The sequence below is a fragment of the Xylocopa sonorina genome, chromosome 4, assembly GCF_050948175.1.
Source record: "Xylocopa sonorina isolate GNS202 chromosome 4, iyXylSono1_principal, whole genome shotgun sequence".
Classification (NCBI taxonomy): Eukaryota; Metazoa; Arthropoda; class Insecta; order Hymenoptera; family Apidae; genus Xylocopa; species Xylocopa sonorina.
The window spans coordinates 4406325-4428350 of NC_135196.1; the positions used below are offsets into that span (position 1 = coordinate 4406325).

Genomic DNA, 22026 nt, shown 5'->3' on the forward strand with positions numbered 1-22026 from the left:
TATCGAAGTTCTAGCTATACATAAACAAATATTCTTTTACTTCAAAGAGCTTCCACTCCATTAACACTAGATTTACGAACATTTATAAAAACACATGAAAACACATTTTCTTAAAAAAAAAAGAGACAACTTTGAAAGTAATACTATTATACACTATAAACTTAGAAATAAAAATTGAAAAATGAGGCATACATTTACAGAAAATTTACATTATTCAATAAATCAATGCCAACTAGTGAGTATTAACTGATAACTAATATTACCGCAGCGATTTCTCTCATCAAACGAAGAATGTATCGATTCGACGCGTCCCATGAACCCAGTGCGAACCCTCCCAGAAAATTACCCGAACAATCTCGAAAAAAAGGAGACCCGGTTCACGCGGACAAAACGAAGCAACAAAGTTCGCAGACGCGAGTAAATATTCATCAAACTCTAGCAGCGTGTGTTCCATCAGAAAGCCAGCGAGTCCGACTGATCTACCGCTCTCGCGCAGCCCTCGCGCGCTATAAATCAAAACCGGCGTCCACGGGTAGGAGAGAAAAGTGGCGGAGATTCGCGAAAGTCGAAAGGATTCGTCCGCGGCAAAAAGGAGAAAAGGCAGAGAGGGTGCGAATGATTTACGCCACCCCGGTTCCCATCGGGCAGGGACGGTATCCGCGGGAACTGAACGTCTACAATCTAAGTAAGCAAAGGGGAAGGGGGGGGGGCCCTGGCCAGTCCCCACCCCGTGGCCCACGTGCATCGGCGCGTAGGCAACCCCGGCTCGTCGCCTCCGTCGCTCGCGCTCCGTTCGCCAGTTTCGACAGAGTCGCGCCGGTGACCGCTTTCGCGAACCGATCGCTCGTCCATTGACACGGCTGGGATAGCCGATGGTGAATCGAAACACGAATCCACGGACGGACCGGCAGTTTTCTCATCCTCGTTCTGTGCCCCGTTTTTTTTTGTTCGTTCAAGTGCGACCAGCAGGGATTCGACTCGACGACGGTCCTCTTAGCATGCTGTTCGTTCCAGGAGCTCTCTTCTAGTCAGAGGTGAGTCTCTTTCTCTAATTATCATTGTCATTCGATACATTCCACTGGAGGATCGTTCAATTCGAGAATAATCGAGGAGTTACGTTTAATTGGATGCGGTTTGATGGTTCGTGGAAATGATCGGTTTGTTGGGTCAATTGGTCGTTTGTTTATTTACGTGTTGTACGGGGATAACGCCTACGCTTTCCTGCAGTTTGTCGTAAGACTTGTATCGAGGAATGTGGTTGTTTTCGCAGTTAGAAGCTGGCTAAAGCGTTGCTTTGTCGTGGTAGCGGCGAGTTTCCGGTCGCGAGACTACTTGGCTCGCGTTCAGGGGTCCTCGGCAATGTTTACACGAGCAATTTGAAAGTCTGGCTATTAATCGAAGTCCAGGAATACCGTGGTCGTATCTCGTTCCTCGATCGTTTCGAAACTAGCTGAGTTCTAACGAGTTTAAGTCAAGGTTACGTCTAAGGGAGATACGTTCTACTGGATAATGGCGTCGCGAGATATCTCGCTTTTGGAGAAAGCTTTCACGGCCACGCGTTCTGAATACGGATATTTATGATTAGATTTCTGTGTGTACAACTTTAGTTTCGTGGAGTAATGTCGCTGGTTTTGCGCGTCGCCTTCGCTGCTAAGGAAACTTCGCTTAGCAACCGCGACTCTTTGATCAACTAGCCGTCGATTAGTCAAATGTTTGCCAAACGGCTTCAATTGTTTGCATGTGCAATAACCTCGGATGTTTTCTGCCCCTTAACATCATTTTTGTTTCGTCTTATTGTCGACTCGTGTCTCACACGAACTCTTACGTTCGCTTCTTTCGATGAATGTCGATAAACTTTGGAGAAATCTTTCCATTTCCCGAATTGTTTACACGAAACTGAGTATCGCGGGATAGTTGGCCTTCGAGGCATCATAATAAAAGTTCCAGTTCAGTGGACGAATTTAAACGGTGTCACGGATTCGTTTAAATCGAACCGACGGATCAGCACGTATCTCGTATTTGAGTAGCACGAATTTTATACAAATGATTTATGGAAATTAACGAAAAAGTAGGAAGCACAGGTTAGAAAACGAAGGAGTAAATAATTGCGTGGAAAGAAGCGACATATGCAGAGAATGTGCTGATAAAAATGCATTGAAATAAAAGCATGATTTTCATTATGCAAACGCGAATTTAATTTTAATATCATTAGAATGTTTAGTCAGTTCTTGAACCAATCGCATTCTTCTTTCTCTAAAGAAGTATCTTAATTTCAAACGAAATTGAAAATTTTTTCTTTTTTTAATTGGAAGTGTGACTCGTAAGAATAAAAAGTGGAAGTGTGTTTCAACCAGTTAACTGCGTTCGACGTATATACACATCATATTTCAATACTTTGCAATTGTTAATTTTATATCGAAGAAAAATGTAACCCTTCCTCGTTTTGCTTTATTGTTTTTCGTAAAATTTATAATAGAAGCATCTACACTGCGTTCGACGTGATTAATCGTCGTTACTTGATCCAATTACGCGCTCCATAATGGATTTTTCAAATCAAATTCCGCGGTTGTTCCGTTAAATAACTTTTTACTCGATTAAAAAAATGTTATCAAATCGTACGGTATAGAACGTGTTAATCGTGGCAAGCAAATGTAACAATGATTACTCTGAATCGTTGTAGATGGAGAGGTACGCGAACGCTCTTCCGTGCTCATCAGTAAGCGTTTAGAGGTCGTCGATTTGGTAAATAAGCTCGATACGCGGCATAAATTATGTAAATGCTCGCGTCTTGTATCCGTAGATGCATTTAATATATTCGCGTCATTCGTAATCGTGGTAGTCGACGATAAATCGTAGGCGAATTCTTTTCCGCGGTATGAATACGAGGACTCGAAAAATGGAGGACGAACTTGAATTATTGGCCACTCGTCTGGGGGAATTACTCTTATAAATCACCCCGCCGATAATGCTAGTTGCCAGCGTTTAATCATGCAGAAATTTGTTGCTACCGTGAACTGTGGAGCATTCGAATATCTTTATTTTAATGTAAATTGCGTTTTAGTCCTATGCTACTCCACGTAACGTTCTAATTTCGAAATATTTATGGGTTTTAGAAATCTTTTTATTGTAACAAAAATGCGTTAGCATGATTAAACGACGGTCTTCCGTTATTACTTGCAAGCAATTTTGAATTGGCACTTTGATAACTCACTTCTAAAGCGAATCATTAGTTGTTCGTCGATCAGTTCGTTGTATGACTGTTCTCCAAAATGTCTGCTGGCGAACGTAATTCACAGGTTACTCGCAAACAGTATTAGTTAATTCTCTTTCTTTTTAGCAAATTTTACATCTATATTATTTCTCATTTCGTATATTGAAACAACACTTTACAAAATACACGAATCGAGTGGAAAAATACATACAATAGAATTTAATCCTCAACTGCGAGGTTGGAATTAGCATGCTCCATTTGTTTGCCGTTTATGATTTTGTTCATTATCGTCCAAGAGCAAGTTATTGTACTATAAGCTTATACAAATAACACAACACCCTTTGAAGACTTGGAAAGTTAGAAATCTAGGGTTTTTCCACCCCTGTACGAAAAATAACCTCGTAAAACAGCTGTGGTCCCAAACTGTGTTATTAAGGTGAACGTATTCCATATTGCTATTCCAAATTCCATTGTTTCAGTATATGATACGTATTGTCTACATTAAAACCGTAATACACATTGTTTGCGGTGTATACTTTGACCACACAGTCAGTTGAACGCGTACTTTCCAACGTTGCACCGGAGAACCGTTGCGATTATATTGTATTCCGAAACGCGGCGCTACCTGAGTAGAATCAGGTAAATTCGTTTACCTGAAATTGGTCCCGCGAAACGTATTCACCTTTAGTAGTCGCACAGTAAGTAGGTTATCGAGTAACAATCATTTTCTTTCGAACTGCCGCAATAAACGGCCAGAGGTACCTATTACAGATTTTCCTTGTCTTCCACGACATTATCGTGTAGGATAATTATGGTTATTCGCAAACTGAATGAAAAGTAATGTAGAAATGTCAGTCAGCATGGAAATTTTCAAGTTTACAATATTTAACGAGTAATTTAAGGCAATGATTAGAATTTTTTGTCTTTTTCCTTGTAGCTTGGTAATCATAGCGTGAACTTTGATTTTTCTTATATGTAAATGTGTAAGAGAATCCTTTTTTGTAAATTTCTAAGATTCCTCTAATGACTCACGCACCACGAACTTGTACAGCTGTCAAATATTTGATAAAGTCCTCTAACGAGAGTTAAGCGCAGTGCATAATGATTCCGCTAATGGTGAGCGCAAAGTGCGTTCTAGATAACCATGTATGTGTACCTCCGTATATATTCAAACTTTATCTGTCGTTATTATTAATTATATCATTTATATTACATTAAAAGAGGGAGTTCTTAATTTTTCTTCTCGCTGCTTTTATTTCACTTTCCTAAAAATAAAATATTAATATTTCGTTACTTTTGACAACGTTCGTAGGGGTTGCAAAGTAAAGCTAATTTTGAAATAAATATCAAAATTATTTTCACGTAATAAACAATAATTTCTTCCAACGTTAATTCGTCGTCCGACCCGGTTCGTTTCAAATGTTAGCCTGCTAAGTTGCTCGCGTTCTGAACAATGATCAGCAATTTGTACCTACAAAAATGGCGAACGAGTGCATAATGGACGGATTGTTTCTTATTGTTGGAAGCTCAAAAGGAGAGGACGTTAACGATAATTGTATTGTGCGACTGTTGGCCGTATTGTTGGGACGCTAACTCGGATATCAGGCGATACGAACCCCTTGTATGGCCGTTAATGACAACCGACCCTTGCCTCGTCCGATCATAGATAGGTATAGCTTCTCCATTCTCGTTTCCATATTTGATTCTTATTGTCTCGCACTTCCAGCCACTCGTCGCGCGTTCATTCTCTGCGCTAATAAGCCTGTAGGGGAGTAGAGCTTAGCCATTATGTCGCAGGGTTGAAAATTGCCAGTCCATAAAATATATAACATATAATATGCTTGAATTTTCCGTCTAGCATTTTATTTACAGCATTCTGGTTTTAGTTTTCATTGTTTAAACTGTTGTAGGTCTGCATTCAAGTGTGTGCATCGGATTTGGGCGCGCAATGTGCTCTGGTACGTTCGCAACCCTTATTTTGATAGACGAAAATCAAAGTATTCTTTTATATCACATTATTCAGATAAACAATAATATATTTATGCTTGGATTAAAGCAATTTCAGTGCCGTTATATAGACGAAAATACTAAATCTTAAAATTATCCAAACGATCTATAAACTTAATTGTACCCCACTGTCTTTCATTCGTACATTCTGTGCATTCAATTTACATTTGCATGACAAGTCACCGTCTTTGCACTCGTATCACGGCCACAAAACCACCCATTGGTATTCATATCTTTCTAAATGTACCAATTAAGCCCTTCCACGAACCTACCACCACCCTTTCAGTATACATAACACCCGATACCTTATAAAGTCAGGTCGAGGGAGCAGCCTGAGACCCGCGGAAAGTTTCACGGACGCCTCTAGCCAACGATTATTAGCTTCGTTTATTAGCCTGGAGAGCCTCGTTGGTTTCGTAGGCCGCGACGAAAATGGGCGAGGATCGTCGTGCGGCAGCCATCGTTATGCATATCGACGGACGCGATTCGGTCCGGTTGGATAAAGCTGGCGTCAACATCGGCGTTATTGGCATAGGTTATTCCATAGAGACGCAGAAGGGGAAGAACGGTGGGCTCAGGTTCGCCGCGGCGCGCAACCTGAACTCGCCTGGGTGGATTTGTCGATCGATGACGTCACCCTGGACGAAACGAAACGGCCACTCCTGCATGCATCTACACCCGCGGGTGTGTGCAGTGCGCGCGTGTTCGATGCTTGTGAATAAAAGGAGAAGAAATAGGGGGGAGGAGGTGGGGAAGGAAGAAAAAAAAGGGATAAAACGGACGGCTACGAAGAGGCACGGTGAAGGCAGCCAATCGGGCAACGAACTCTCCGCGGCGCTGATACACCTCTTCCCCTTCGTCTTCGCTCGCTCGCGTTCTCCTCTGCCCAAGTCCTCTATCCCTCTTGGCCTGTCCTCCCTTGCTCGTGTTCCTTTCTCGATTCCGCGGTTCCCTCCGTTCCTTTCTCTCTCTCTCTCTTTCTCTCTTCCACGACCTTCGTCCGCGGTTACCATCTAATCTCGCGATCTACATCTGACCTTCCTCCGGCGCAACCGTGAACGTGTGCCATCCTGGGCCCTAGATAAGAGCGAGCAAATGAGAAGTTATCGCAGGTGCCCGTGGTGTTAACAAAAAGACAGACGCGGACCGTGGTCGTGTCTAGGTGACACAACGTGCACCGCCACCTCTCGTAATGGATCAGGATGGATTTAGCTTGGCAATAAAGAGGGTTTAATTGCACGGGACTCGCGAGACGCTTTTTATTCGGGACAGTTTATGGGGGAGAAGGCGAGCGGGTACGGTAAAATGGAGTGGCGCGGTTGTTGGTGAAAAGGGTATTCGTGAATTTTCCGTTTCAAGTGTTGATACAACGTAAGTACGTGCATGTATTACTCGTTGTGTGATCAGAGTAATCTGTTTGTCGTTTATCATAGGTTGAAGTGAAATATTTATTTTTTGTATTTTATTGGGGTTATTTGGATTGATCGATTGTTCTGTGGTAAAGCCGCGAAACACATTTCTCTAATATTAATAATTGGTAAGTGCTGTAAATTGTACAAAATCCTATTCATAAATGCAACAAATGTTTTGTCAATGGACAGCTGAGAAAATAATTTAAGCTTCTCGGAACTTACATCCTCAGCAGCCACCCTTAAACTGTTTTATATTCAATTTTCAACTGTAGCTGAATCTTGTAAGGGATTTTTAAAATTCTAATTGCACATGTAGGATGCATGTATATCTGTATCTGAAAAAAGCATTAACATTATCGCACGGTACGTTACCCTCATCAGCGTCTAAGGTTGCTCGTTTAGTGCCGGTGAAATTATAAATGGCGTCAGCGGTTAGACGATAACCGCTGAAATGAAGCACAGCGAAGGGACGTGTAATTACGCGGAGGATATGTTTTGAAAATATGCAAGAGAGTACGAGGGGCCCTCTTTAACTTTCTTCAGATGCTGTAATACATGCTCCTTATCCGTTGAATCTCGGTCGCGGGCCTTCTCGTATAATTAACGGCCATACTAATTGCGCGGTTCTACGAACATTGTAATACACTGTAACACTCTAATTATGCGGTTTTTGCGAGTAAATACTGGTGATTTCGTTTCCCCGCCGTAGGCATTATCATAGTTACCCCTCTCGCGTACGGTTCACTCGGTTCCCGTTATCACCTCGTGATACTGTTGGACGTGCACGCTCGAGAAACAAAGACCGTTTTACATATTCTTTGTACGATATATGGCGATATATGGAATTCCTTCCATCGACTTTTCTCGGAACCGAGACACTTGTTGCAACATTCATGGAATTTCACATCGAAAGTTTGATTATATGCGACTACAAAGAAGTTTATTTCTGTTTTAACCAGCTTCGTTTATTATTTCTGTGTACGTACTCCTTTAGCGTCCATTTTGGAGAACGTCTAGCTGTTAGTTAAGAAGCGTATGAAAAGTTTTTTCTAAGATTTAACGCTTTTTTATTGCATTTTATTTGAACACATAGTGCTGATTTGTGTTTTGTAAGGAAAATTAAGTAACAGTTCAACCCCTTTCATTTCCTGTGTCCTTAATTTGAAATAATATTGAAAGTACTTCCTTGAATGAATTTCTTCGAAAGAAAAACGTGTTTCGTGGACAGTAACTATCGAAGGACATTAGAAATATATGAAATTTTACCGCAACTACCTTACAGATAATTACTTCCGGTACTTGGACAGCAGTTTCACCCCTTTTTCGTGACAAGCAAAACATTTGAACGCCCAGAAGGAACGGAAAATGCTCTCTGATTTCGTAAAATCATTTTCAGAGGCTATGACGGAGAAATGGGAGTAGAAGTAAAAGCGTGAGTCCTATAATTAGACTTGTACTCGCGCGGCTGTTTTATTGCCTCATTTATTACGCGAATCTCGATAGTGACGCGCGTTCTCGCTCGTGTAGTATGCAATTATCGAGTTTTTATTGCGCACCTATCTCGATTTGATAAAGATACATGCACTGCTCAGAAGTGCAACTGTATCTATTTTTATTTTAGAAAACACGAACGATTCATTATATATTTGTTTAGAAAAGCAGTTGCTTTATCTTCTTGAAGGAGGGGCTCGTTGCTTCCGATATATTATCGTGATCGAAATAGAAACGGAGCAACGAGTTCCTTACGTTCATGCATTTCGAACGAACATACTTTATTGCTCGTCGAACGTCTTCTCTGCTTTTGAATTTTAACATTCCACGAAACGAAGTGTTTCGGTCAGAGGAAGCCAAAAACGCTCGCCGCTAAATAAAGAGGCTTTTAAACTCCGTAAGATGTTTCTCTGGAGTTGTACCAATCGTCGAAAGCCGCGAACCTCGACGAGAATAAGCGTTGAACTCGTTAAAAAAGACCTTCTTGGAAGTCGCGCGGGTTTTTACGATTCCTTTCGAGTTCACGCAGATCTCTCGATGACGATGATATCATAGGGCCCTCGAGCGAAGCCTCGTACGTTGCACTCGTGTTTCACTCGCGAATACTTTCGAACTTGATAACCGCACATCGTATTTCTCGATTATTGCGAAACTATGGGACACGTTGGTATCCATTGATTTCTCTTTGTCGTCGAAGAAGTAAGGATATTTATAATTTGTTCTGAATGAAATTTGCGACGAGAATACGGTAGCTGTTACTCGAGCACGAGAACGTATTTCATTTTTGTTCAATGAAAATTAAAATACACTCTAGATTCAGCTTTGTTGAAGAGCACGGTTGGTTTCACAATGTCGAAAGTAAGGCGAACCTGATGAATTACCATTCAATTAGATTATTTTTCAGGTTATTCATTTTGCTCTCGATTTCATCGAGCATCTCCGTCAAAATATCTATATAATTATTTTCTTAGCTATTAGCAAATTCTGAAGCAAATTTTTTTAAAAATCGTCTTTTGATGGTGAAATTAATTTGACAGATTTTATAATATTTCATTAATATGTGTTATCTAACTTTTTTTTAACGTAGATATTACGAGTTACGAATCATGTGTCATTTCTACATTTATCTTTTCAACAATCTTTTAAGTTATTTGCTACTGTGCTGCTTGCTTCGAATTAATTACACCTCAAGTCCATCTTGCAGTCGCGTGATTACAAATGATTGGACAACAAATTTTCGAATAGAAACTACGTTTCTACGATGCAGAAATCGCGCGTTCCATTATAAATCACAGACGGATACGTGCTATATCCCCCCGATCTCTCTGTCGCGGCGCTGTTTAATTAACAAAATCTCTAGTTCGCAAACGTTCGCGATGCTCCACATCGTGGCGCATCAACGATAATGACCCGATTCAGAAAAATTCGAAGCGTTCACGATCCACCTGGCGAAATTAGTAGAGCATCGGCCGCGGTTCGTTGCGAAGCCGCTGCTAAACAATATCCACTGGCGGAATAATGGGGCGATCCATTAAAAAGTAACGCGGTGTGCCATTTTAGGCGCGAGTAACGTACCCGAGCATGCTTGATGCGTCCCCTTAATTGCGTTCCGCGCGAACCAGTCGTTAGCGCGAAACGGTGTAATTACGAGACGGCCCTGCGGGTGAACTTTATTCCGTAAGGGTGGATAATCGCCGCGAACGCTTCTGGAGCACGTGTCGAGCACATGGCTCGCTCTTTTGCCAATGCAATTACCCACCTGTACATTGTTACCTTTTCCTTCTGCCAGTCGCTTGCCACGGTTCGAATAAATGCAACGAAGAACGGGTTATTCAACCCTCTGCGAAGATGGGACTCTCCTTCGTTGTGACGTGCACGATTATGATTGACTGTTCTTTTTTTTCAGATGCTTCATTCTGATATCTAGAGAGTAGTTTGTCATCTACGAGTATTCTGACATCTACGAGTGTGCTACGCGTAAATTTGAAGCTTTTTTACTTAGATGCCAAAGCAGAGACGTACTCGCAGTATTTATTGTAAATGAAAGTCCATCTCGTGGTTGCGTTTCAGATTTGAGTTTGAATTTTCTGGCCTCTGTCGAAGTTGTGTTTAGTCAAATTTGAAACAGAAATTAAAGGAATGTGAATCGCGAGTTTTATTCGTTTAAACATTCGAGTGATAATTAATGGCACGTTTGCGTAACGCGTTTCCCACAGTTAAGCCGTGAAAATTAAAATGCCTCGGCGTTTACCGTGCTGTTATATAATAATAATAATTGAATCTGTCGTTTAATTACACCGTAATGATATAATGGAGGCATGGCGTGCGTTGCACCGGTGGTACGTGTACGTCCACCGTATTTACACGTCTCGCGTTCATACGTAATGGCTCGTTTGGTTAATTGCGTAAACACGTTACTCTTCCAGCGAGCGCGGTTTGCTGTCCATGGGTATCAGTTGAGAACGCGGTTCGTTAAAAGCCGAGCACAATGGCACAATGGAAGTTAGGTTAATGATTTCGAGTAGGATGTAATTAGTGCGTGGCTCCATTGTTGACGGTGCACCTGTAACGCGGATGGCCAACACTACCTGCGTTTATTAAAAACTGGAATCTTGATCGATCAGTGGAATTATATCGTAGAGGTATAATTCTACGATTGGGCATCCTTTTTTTTTATACAATAGAAGTGAAGTTTGCAAGTTAATTTTATTTTACATTGCCATTCGTTTCACAATTATTTCTTTTCGACTTGTATTTTAATGGTCAGTATTTTGATCCCTGTTGGTCAGTGTTTAAATATGAAGGGTCAGTATCCTTTGAAGCTCCCCATTAGCAGGTAAACAAATACCAATTGGTTACACAGGTAATTTAACTATGAACTTGGAACAGAATGGGTTTAACACACTGTGCTTTTCCTGTTTTATATTTACCATTTAATTCGTTACCTTCCCTTTTTTCAAACTGTACAATGCATCGAAAAAATGATACTTCAATAGAAATTTTCTAATTATAAATTAATCTTCATATAAACTGACAACCAAAATTGCTAATATCTTTAAGAACGAATAGACAATCGGGTAGAAGAAACGAAACAAAAGTTTCAAACTTCGAGTACTAAAAATAATTGAAACCTAGATATAGTGACTGAATTAATCATCAAACATCACATTTTAGTAATTGTTTATTAAATTTCTGTTCGTTTCACTAAACATTTTACGCGCAATCATATTAAGTAACAATAACAACGTCTGCTGGCTGACTTCCGAATGAACGGGACGCAATGAAAACGCGTTCACAATGAATTCGATGGGAACAATGGAGGCTGTGCTTTTCCGTCGGCGATCCATTTAATCGCGGAAAGCTGGAAGCACTTGAAAAAGGCCTGCGAGCAAGGGCCACCTGACCTCGCGTATACCTGCCCCTTGGGCCATGGGAACCTGTCCCTCGGCTGCCCATGGCTAGGGTTTCCAATGGAACAGATGTCGATTGTCCCTCCCTCTTTGTCGTTTCTGCAGGTCCTGCACACCTCGCCTACGTTCCCTACGATTCTCCCACGCTCGACGTATTGCAGGTACCTTACCATTTCCTCCTTCCTTTTTTCCCTTTCTACTTTTGTCATTTTCGTTTTCTGTCCAGATTTCTATATATCGCTTATACTTATATTCAGTACGTGTGTTTTTGGGTGTACGTTGACATTGGATTTGGCTTTCATCGAGCTGCTTCTCAGAATTTGCACGTTTCGTTTGATCGATGATTGTTTTCGAGTAATCGTGTGCTTTATGACACTGATTTACGAAACGCGAGAGTAACAATTTTGGTACTTTCTTTTTATTTTTTTTTTTAATTTTATACGTGTGTAGTTTAAAATGCTGTACAGCAGAATGAAAATAGCAATTAAAAGTGTAATACGTGTTACAGAAACGATTTCGTCTTCTCTTGAGAATCACGAGCTTCGAAAAGAATCATAAGTATAGCAAACACTTTGTTCTCCGTTTAATACCATTTTTGTATATCCTCGAGCTGCTATTTACCTTCAGCATTAACAGCACACAAAATTTACGAGCGAGCCAAAATGGAAGCCACTTAACTGTCCCAGAACAAGAGAACGCGACTCGTGTATCGCTACTGTCCTCCCCTCGCTGCCACGTTACGCTCCCGTTGCCATTATAATATATTATCGCGTTACGCTTCTGCTATTATCACATCGAACGAGTTTTCAAGCCCATATATGGGCCTGCTGGACGCTGAAAGCCTTAATCCGCTACGTGATCGGTTCCCCGTGAAGGCTTGCGGTTTCTCGGGCCTCGAAACGAGCCATCGCAGCCCAGCACCGGTACCGACTCAACGACAATGGATCCCCAGGACAATCTCGACGCTGTGTGTAATATTTAACATGCACACGCGCAAGTTCACACCAGTAGCGTTAATTCCTGCATCTCGAACCGCGTCTCGTATACGATTTCCACGATTCTCCCACGTTCGAGCGAGCAAGCATATGTCCAAGACGAGAAATGAGCAGCATCATGGTTCCTGGATCTGCAGGCATACGTCCACGCGCTCGATCAACCCTCGAAACGCTTAGAAGGACCTCTCTTTAGTCCTTCTCAGTCAGAGATGCCTCGATGTGTCCTCGCAAGCGAGCATATGTCCAAGACGAGGAACAAGCAGCATCATGGTCCGTGGATTTGCAAGCATTCGTCCACGCGCTCGACCAACCCTCAAAATGCTTAGAAGGACCTCTCTTTAGTCTTTCTTAGTCAGAGACGCCTCGATGTTTCCTCGCGAGCGTGTGCGCGCGAGTCCCAAGGTATGGAGTCATCCATTTTGGTATCAGAGACCTCGAATGGAGGATAACGAGGCGAATTTTCATCGGTGGAAACGGGGCGCGCCTCCATTCAGCTTGATTTGTTTCAATGGCCGGCGATAGCGCCGTTGCTCGGCTCCGCGTCCCTTTCGAACGCCTCCTCGTCTTCGCTACGATATTTATACGCGTCCAGTTTGCATGCGTTATCCCGAGTGGAAATAGAGTACACGATTGCTGGTCGACCACGTCGTCCCTGGTGGACCACTGCCAGCTGGGGATGAAAGCGTGATCTCGTGTGCTGGTGGTTTTTGCAGGACGCGCGAAAGGAATCGTAATGATAGAAAATGGAGAGCAGTCGGGTGCTGCGCGACGCGGAAGCGTTCGCTCGTAGCGCCATGCTGGAATTAAGTCGCGGAAATCGGTGTCTCGGTTGTAAATTATTGTCTTGTTTTAACTTTATTCTGCTAGGTTCGTGGAGGCGTGTATTATTACTCGCTCGAACTTTATCGACTCTGATGCATAAACATTTTGAGATGAATAACACAGCTACACTTGCTCGAGTATTCTGGGAAGAAATATGATAAGCTATTTTCGTTCGTTGAATAGAATTAACATACTGGAAATGGAAATTTGATGGAACATTCTTCTTGGAAAGATATTCTGTGGATTGTACATGAAACATTCGAGAATAGAATTAAGTACGGATGTAAGAAGTTCGAGTGAGTCATTGGAAATAATACTTTTTTCCTGCATGGAAATTTGGATATGTCGCAAAACATTTTTTTTTAGTCACTGTATATATAGATGGGAAAAGAAATTTAATTTGTTGTAGAAAGTTTGACTTTTTGGAAGGAAAGTAGCAATTTGCCTTTAGAAATTCTTTCCTGCACCAGTGGAAGCAATTACCATTTCCAGCTCACAATGCCTGCCTCTAGCAAGGTATAATAAACGTTTTTATGCGTCAAATCCAAGGGGACGTACGTCAGGTAGAAGTACGAAACCCTTTACATTTCTCTCCGTTAGTTATAACGTTTCGTTCTTCCGTTATAAATGCGTGCGAAAGATAATAACTGTTATACTTACTTGTGGTGTATACATTTGCATAAAAAAGATTTTAGCTTCCATTGATTCTTGTGAGCCAGACATTTGTTGTTCGTTTTTGTAGAAGCCATCAACTTTTGAGCTCTATGCAATAAAATGTAGTTTACGTTCAGTTAAAAGTCGTTATCTACAGTTTATTTAGTTTATACTGCAAATGACACAAAAAATACATAAAAATGTTACTATTTTATTTAAATACTATCTATAATGTTTGAAAATTAAATCGAACAAATTTTCTTAAAAATTGTCGCACGTCTATAGCCGCAATTCGCGTTTACAATCCCAAGCAACGAACATCTATAGACATTCGCGAACTGGTAGCATTTTAAATCGAACGCAGACGAATATTGACTCCTAAACACTACATTAACCAGTTAAGTGCGTTCGACGTGTATATTCGTCGGCCCAAATCTCTACTGCGGTGTATTTGACGCGTATACTCGTCGTGTAAAATAAAAAATTACCATTCACTATAAAAACTCGAAATCTGAATAAAATATAATAAGAACATTATTTGTCGGTATGTCCCCTTTATATACATAGCTTGAAATTTTGTAAACTATTATCTTATTTTTCTTGTTTATTCTTGCTATCCTCAATTTTTCTTGTTTATGTATTTTATTATTTTTTCACAATTCTCAAGCTTTTAGTAAGAATAACATATTCAGAAACGAATTGTTAGTTTTTTTCACGAATAAAAATGTAATCCTTCCTCGTTTTTCGTATAATGTATAACAGTAACCATTTGCCCTGCGTTCGATGTGTACACACGTCGTTGCTTGTTCTTAATTCCGCACCCTGTGCTGATCTTTTGAAACTAAATTCCACAGTTAACTGGTTAATATATTAAATTGAACATATACGAATATAGGCGCCTAAACCCTACAACAGATCGCTCAGTTCAGCAACCTGCAACGAAAGATTGATACCCATTAAGAAGCGCATTAAGAAGCGCTATTCTCATAATTTCTTCTTACCACCAAGCCTCTCCAATTAACCATGTATACCGTCTCACGGAAATACTTGTCCCCCGTATCTCGATGGGATGAGCCGGTTGAAACGCAAGGACAATCCCAAGCCCATGGCACGGTTCACATTGGTGCAAACGATCGCATTAGACTCGCTACTTCCAAAGCGGAATGTAGGGCTGTTGATGAAAATTCCCACCGGTTCAGGGTAACGCTCGCGATCCCGTCGACTCGTTCGTTACGTTCCTTCTTCTCTCTCTCTCTTTGGAGGGAGAAAAAATTCACGCTGCTCGCGGACGCGCTGGCGAAGCGCGTTCATTCAACGTCCCGTGGCTCGCGTGCTACCCAGCGGGGGCAAAAACCAGCAATTATCCGCGGTTATTCCGAACGATCGCGCGGGAACATTCTGTTGCCACCGTGGCCAGGTTGCTAACGAGTAATGTCCACCGTCGAGTGTTCGATTTCTGCGAAACATCGCGTGCCTCTCGACCATCCGACGGGAATTAAGAGTCGCGTGTATACGCGCTCCTCTCCGGCGACTACCGCGGGCCTCAACCGCCGCAGGATGGTGCACACCCTTCGAAGTCTTGCATTTCTTGCCTCGAAACGTTTGGTGGTAGTCGTCTTGGAGATAGGCGCTCGCTACGCTCGGTTAATACGCGGAGATGTGTATCATAGGGGACGATGGTGGATACCGAGTACTTTTCGAACGGAGCTCGCAAATGGAGCGTGCAGGGTAAATTGAATGCACGCAATTCGAAGAGAGGGATTCGAGGTCCTAAAAATGAGAGACTGCGGAATTTTTATAGATAATCGCGATACAAATGCTTCGTTTTTTAATTTTAAATGCAATGGTCAGAATCTTTTATCAGATTCTTTGATCGTATCAGTAGTTAAAGATGAAAAGAAAAATCCGTTCTTAATTTAGAAGTGTACTGATCTCTTTTACGCGTCATACACATCCGTGAGCAACATTCTCGCTTGTCCATTAAATCGAAAACGGCGGACGTAATCCTCGAACTGGGACCTGTCACGATCTCGACAAATCCGCTTTCTATGCCAGCCGAATTGCTTGGCCGTGAGCCACGGGGCCTCTTTCTTCGTCCGTCGAGGACGCGCGGGCGACGTTCGAGAATCTGTGTCAGCCGACGAGCACGCTCGAGGACAAGCGAGACCCCATAGTTTTACTTTCTACGGGGCGGTGATCGAGAAATGGCGAGCGCGCAGGGGACTCGAACGTGCAAAGAGGAGCGTTCTCGATCGAAATAATCGTGGCACCGATCTGGCTTGTTCGCCAGGCGAATGAACGATCGCGATCGTCCTCCGAATCTTCGTCGTTCCCCGGATTACACGTCGCGATGCGTACGTCAACACTGGACGGGCGTATCGAGCAGTAAAGTTAAACCGGTTCTGCGAATTTTTAGACGGAGAGACGCATTCTCCGGATTCGTCATCGTTCTGCGACAAACATGGAAAAGGGTGGAGGAGAGCTGAGAGTGATCGCGTGAGATTTGTGTTGACGGACATCGTAGTCTGTAAATATTCATGCGAGATGAATTTTTTTATTGAAAATTAGATTCTTTTACTGGGATGAAAGCTTTTGAGAACAGTGGCTTCGTACAGGAAAGAATATCTGCGAGTGAAAATTTAGAATCGCGTACTGGAAATAATACACGGCGATCGCGAGCAGCAAGAAACAATGGCCGATCGTAAATGGCTCGTTGGAGGATCGACAGCGCTCGTATTGTTTCACTAACAAACGACCCTCGAGTTTCTCGCGCGTCACATCTTTCTTTTTTTCCTTGACACGCGTCGAAGATCGAGGATCCAATCAACCGCATTTTACGGGCGGCTCGCTCCGGCTGGTTTTAATACCGCGACTCCGCGGGAGCGTGCAAACGCGTGCAGCGGATACGCGTGCCGCTTTTAACCTCTTGCACCTTCATTTGTACGATGCGAGGCGAACGGGCCGCGTAAAAGTATCGCCGCGAACACGCCGGCTCGATAAGTCCTCGTGTTTGCACGCGGATCGAACCATTTACGAGCGCCACCCCTGAATGGAACCCCACGCGAATTTATGGTCGAACGTCGCGAAAAATGCTCCTCCTTCGATTATGCGTGTGCGTTTACAGGGTGTTCCATCGGTCGTGGTGCAACGACGCCTTAACGTGGAAATAAGTCGTGGTTCTGTGGAATCAAGTTCTTGTATGTCAGACTTTGTTTTGGAGAAAAATGATTTTGCGAATCTACGTATGAGGTACATGGATGTATATGATATGTAGATTAGAACGAATTATTTGTACGCGTATATATGGTACAGTGGATCTTTAATGTAAATGATTTAATAATAAATTAGAAATGCTAAAGTAAATTGTTACGTCCAGAGATATTGACAACCCAACCTTTTCCAATTGATACAATTAAGTTAAGTGATATTGTTGTTATTTGGTTTGGATTTGATCGATTTTAAGGTACTTAAATACTGACCAAAAGGGATTGCAATACAGACCAGTGAAATGCAAGTAAGATACATCACTTTATCTAATATGTTTTTATATTATGAAATTTTAAATTATCAACGCGTACGTTAAATGTTACGTCAGAATAACGAAATAAAAAGTTACGAATTTCTTTTCGTTCAACGTGATGAACATTATCTTTAGATCTGCGTTTTATCACGATGAAAGTGCACCAGTAAAACGCGCTTACGTATTCAGATGCTATTATCGTATCTCGTAGTCTTTACATAATCAAGGTTTTAATGTATGGTAATGGCTGGTTGTGCAAGTTAAATGTTTACAAAAAGATATCAGGAACTATGCACACAGAATATTTCCATGCAAAATTACATTATACGAAGCCACTCCTAATTAGCTTAAAGACATGAACATTCGTTCTTGGCTTCGTAAAAGCATGAACTTATCAGATCCTTTTCTGCAAACTACTACTTCTAACCTCGATCAATCATATAACTCTTATGTTATCTTACAAACGCTGCACTTGCCCACTGTTTCGACTCATGTTCAACGACACAATAATTATTCACACAACACCTGAATAATTCCAATCAGAACAACCTGCGCGCAAACCTCGTCGTCCATAAATCTACAAAATTTACAAACCTATTTAAAATCAGTCAATCATTTCACTAACTCGAATCCTACTTCTAAACCCGCACAAATATCCATCGAGAACTACAGAAAGTCCATCCGCAGCCATTAATTCCATCGCAACAGCACATAACGTCTCCTTAGTTAATAACTATCTCGAGACTAGTATTTTCGCTTGATACGCTTGTGCAGACTCGCTGTAAGCCACGGTGTACTGTTTCGTGTTTCACCAGAGCGTCGTTGTGTACTCTCAGACACGCAATACGAGCGTGTACAAGCCTCGTGTCCCGCGCACCAGACGCATTTTTCTCGCCGCGTGTACGCACGCGGTTGGCTTCGCAGGCATAACCGAACGAACGGCTGCAGCGAGGTCCTGCGCACGGCCAACCATAACTGTAATGCATCCCGCGTCACCTATGATCTCGCACCGTTACCTTGAAATAGGTGAGCAACCGATCGCTGCTCGTTCCACAGCGAGCGCGGACTCCAATTACGCGCGCGAGTCGCGTTCGACGCGCGGACATTTTGGAGAACGTCTCGACGGTTACCGCGTTCGTGGGAAGCGGAAGATAAAGGGGCGGCAGGGGGGCGGTGGCCCGGAAAAAGACGCGCCAGAGAGATGAACGGGCGACGGGAAGCTGCCACGACGGGAAGCGAGCGTTTCCGGTGTCCGAGGCGACATCCTGGTGCATCTATTTCTGGTGGAAACGGGGAAGGCGAGGCTCGTCGCTGGTTGGTGGGCTGTGCCAAGCGAGAAGTTTCGGTCGCATGAATGAAACAGTCGACGTAGCGAGCCAGTTAGCTGGTGCACCCTGTCTGGCTTCGTCGTGGGTCGCTTGGTTTTTTTTAAAGAAGACTCGAGTGCTGTCCCTTCGTGCGACTCGATGAGGTTTCACCCTTTCTTGCTGCGAGTTTAGAAGAACGAAAGGGGAGTCTCGAGGCGGTGGTGCGGTGACTGCGTTTACGCGAGTTCGATAGGACGTGAAATTTGGATTTTTGTTAGTTTGGATAGAGACTTGGGGTTGAATAAGTGGTTCTGGAAAGTATTGTGTGTTTTTGTAGAAGCGTTTGATAGTTGAAGGCATTGTGGGTTGTTATTCGAACACTTGTTTATTTCGCTTTTAATTCTTTTAATGCTACCGCAATTTTCGATCATAGTGAACTTTGTGCGATATCTTCTTTGAGTTTTAGAGTAGTAATAATAAACGATAAAAGTTACTGCACCTCGAATCGCTCAAATTGCTGAATTTAATAGTAGAATTATAAGGCTTGTATTTTATTGGTCGGTATTTAAATATATATGGTCAGTCTTATTTTAAAATTAAACATTATACATATATTTTTGTTATTATGTATTAAGTAGCAGGAATGAAAAATACCATAACTTAACCATTATTAGTCACAATTTAATTTAACATATAAAAAATAATTATGCTTTATATTGTCCGTTTATTAATTTTATACTAACCGTAAACGATATTATAACCAGTAATTAATTATATACTCACCGTTCTTTAATTATATTCAGCAGTCGTTATTTATGTATTAATCTTTTTGGTAACAATAATACTACCAAAAGTTGATTTAAATACCGACCATTTAATATGCTGCCATAATTATAATTCAAATTCAGAATCCAAAGGCCGCATTAATAATCAAAGAGGTAATTGGCCGCCTCCGTTCAGTTGCGTTACGTATACTGTCGCGTTTCCATGGGATCACGACGATCAAACTAATTCAAGGGGACGATTATGTTTACCCATTGTTGGTTCGATGCGCCGTTGTGACTCGTCGCGAACAGTTACGTGGGGGATGGTTTAGTGTTCTCGTTTTCGATGGCAGACAGTGAAGAAAGGATGCTAACACAAATTCGTCGGATGAAGAGACGTGGAAACACCTTTGGTCTCTCTTGCGGGTTCTGGACGAGAGGGAGGATTAGGATGAAGGTATCTATGTGCCCTCTTTGATTTGTCGAATCTAATATCGCGACGATGAGAATTGAAAACGCATTTGTGGCTACTTTTGATGTTGAAAAAAAGAGTTTAAAGTTGAGAGGATTATGATTGGTATATTTTATAATCCAATCTACTTGATCGAGGAAAAGAAGTTTGGACTCGAGGAAGTTTTTATATTTTTGGACTTTCCAGAAAGGAAACGAATAAATTTGTTGTCATACATTATTCATTTCTCTTGTGCAACACGATTGATTCATAGTTCTTCTAATCGAATTTCATTTTTTATTTTCGTTTCATTTTAAGAAGTTATTGAAACGTTACATATAACAGATCAACGCAAATTAAATGGTAATTTACATAGTTTTACATGTACCAAGTACTAGTATGATATCACGTTTCTCCTTCTTTCATCGGCTATGACTCACAGCGCAGATATCTTAACATATTACACAGATTAACATTTATGTCCGAGTGCTGATATGAAGTGAACGTGTGTACGAGTATTTAGAGCAAACAGAATTCCAGCAGAAATCTTTCTAATCACAAGCAACATTCATTTGAAAAAAAAAAAACATTAGACACGTTAATTGGACTCGAGAGAATATAAAAGCATTGATAGCTCGTTTGCAAAAGGAGATATTTAGTTATTTTTGTAAAACGAGCTTAAAATGCAAGCTAATGACGTATTTGAAATCGATGTGGGTAGATTGAGAGTTATTACGCGAAAGTTTGGAGAAATTTTATTAATGCTTGTCGATATTGATTGTAGCTTGATTAAAAGGCGCGATCGTCTCAAACCGACGACCGACACGGGTATTTAAATTCGACGAGAAAGCGCGCGCTGTGTAATTTGTAATTTCACAAAATAAATATAGAAAGTTATAAAACAGCCTGTAATATGAATCGTACGACACGTTAGCTAATGAGATATGTTAAGGGGAAATATTGAATGAACACGTAGCGAGAAATGATTAGAAATCAGAGCATGAATCAAAGCAGTCTCTTTGTAAAAGCGCGATAATGATTGCGTGACAGAGTTTCCTTTGCAGTTATCAGCAGAAGCATTGTGCGAATTTTATAAAATTTTTTGTTCAAATCTACAATCAGTCGTGGAAGTCTACATACGCTTCTAAAATTATTAATGTTTCAAAAGACAATGAGTTTTGAATATTGTATTAAGATTAGTTCAATTTTTAGTTAAGAGTGGATGAATTCTAAAAAGTTGACGATTTTCTGTAAATTTTTAGAGTTCACAAATAGTATTTAATCGAATTTTTCAAAATATTTACACACCAGAGGTTCTAGCTCTGCAACAATCCTCGCACCCTGTGCAAACGACATTCTATCCACTTTCAATTCTATTTATACGCCATTATTATCACCCAAACTGTTCACACAAGTCTCGGTCACGCAGCAACAAAAATCTTTTGCTACACCTACGGTGGCGTAAATCTCGTATTTTTAAGCAGTCTGACACGATCAATAATGTCGATCAGCCCAGTCTGACACAATGATATCTCCGATCTACTCTTTAACACTTTCAACCATTTTGATATCGAACTTAATATTTCACCCTTCGCACTCGACGCTTTCTCGTTAACGATAGAAATAATTGCTGACATCTACCAGGAATAAAAAATTTCAATTTCAATGGAAAATTTGAGGAAAACATGGATTTCTCAAGAAATTACTGTGAAACAAATTTAACCTTCGTAATCACTAATCAATTCTGATGTCCCTCAAAGAAGACATTCGAGCTCAAAGGGTTGATATCATTATCGATATCTCTAAAATTATTAAAAATAACCGCTGATATCTACCAGGAACAAAAATTTCACGAGGGAAACATGGATTTCTCAAAAAAATTGCTGTGAAATACATTTAATCTTCGTAATCACTAATCAATTCTGATGTCCCTCAAAGAAGACATTCGAGCTGAAATGGTTGATATCATTATCGATGTCTCT

At 41.3% G+C, this 22026-nt stretch overlaps 1 protein-coding gene across 3 annotated transcripts in view; it reads left to right on the top strand.

Moving 5' to 3' along the window:
* Nucleotides 1-978: 978 nt before the first annotated feature.
* LOC143423256 (uncharacterized) overlaps nucleotides 979-22026 on the top strand; it is a 30008-nt gene continuing 8960 nt past the window's right edge. Inside the window, exon 1 of one of the 3 annotated variants that reach the window (XM_076894452.1) lies at nucleotides 979-1034. Coding sequence is in view for 2 of the 3 variants with exons in the window: in XM_076894451.1 (XP_076750566.1) it covers nucleotides 19940-20050 (111 nt within the window). In the remaining variant the exon portion in view is untranslated. Of the gene's footprint in view, nucleotides 1035-19743; nucleotides 20051-22026 lie in introns of those variants that run through there. The other 2 variants (XM_076894451.1, XM_076894449.1) reach the window with 2 other exon arrangements.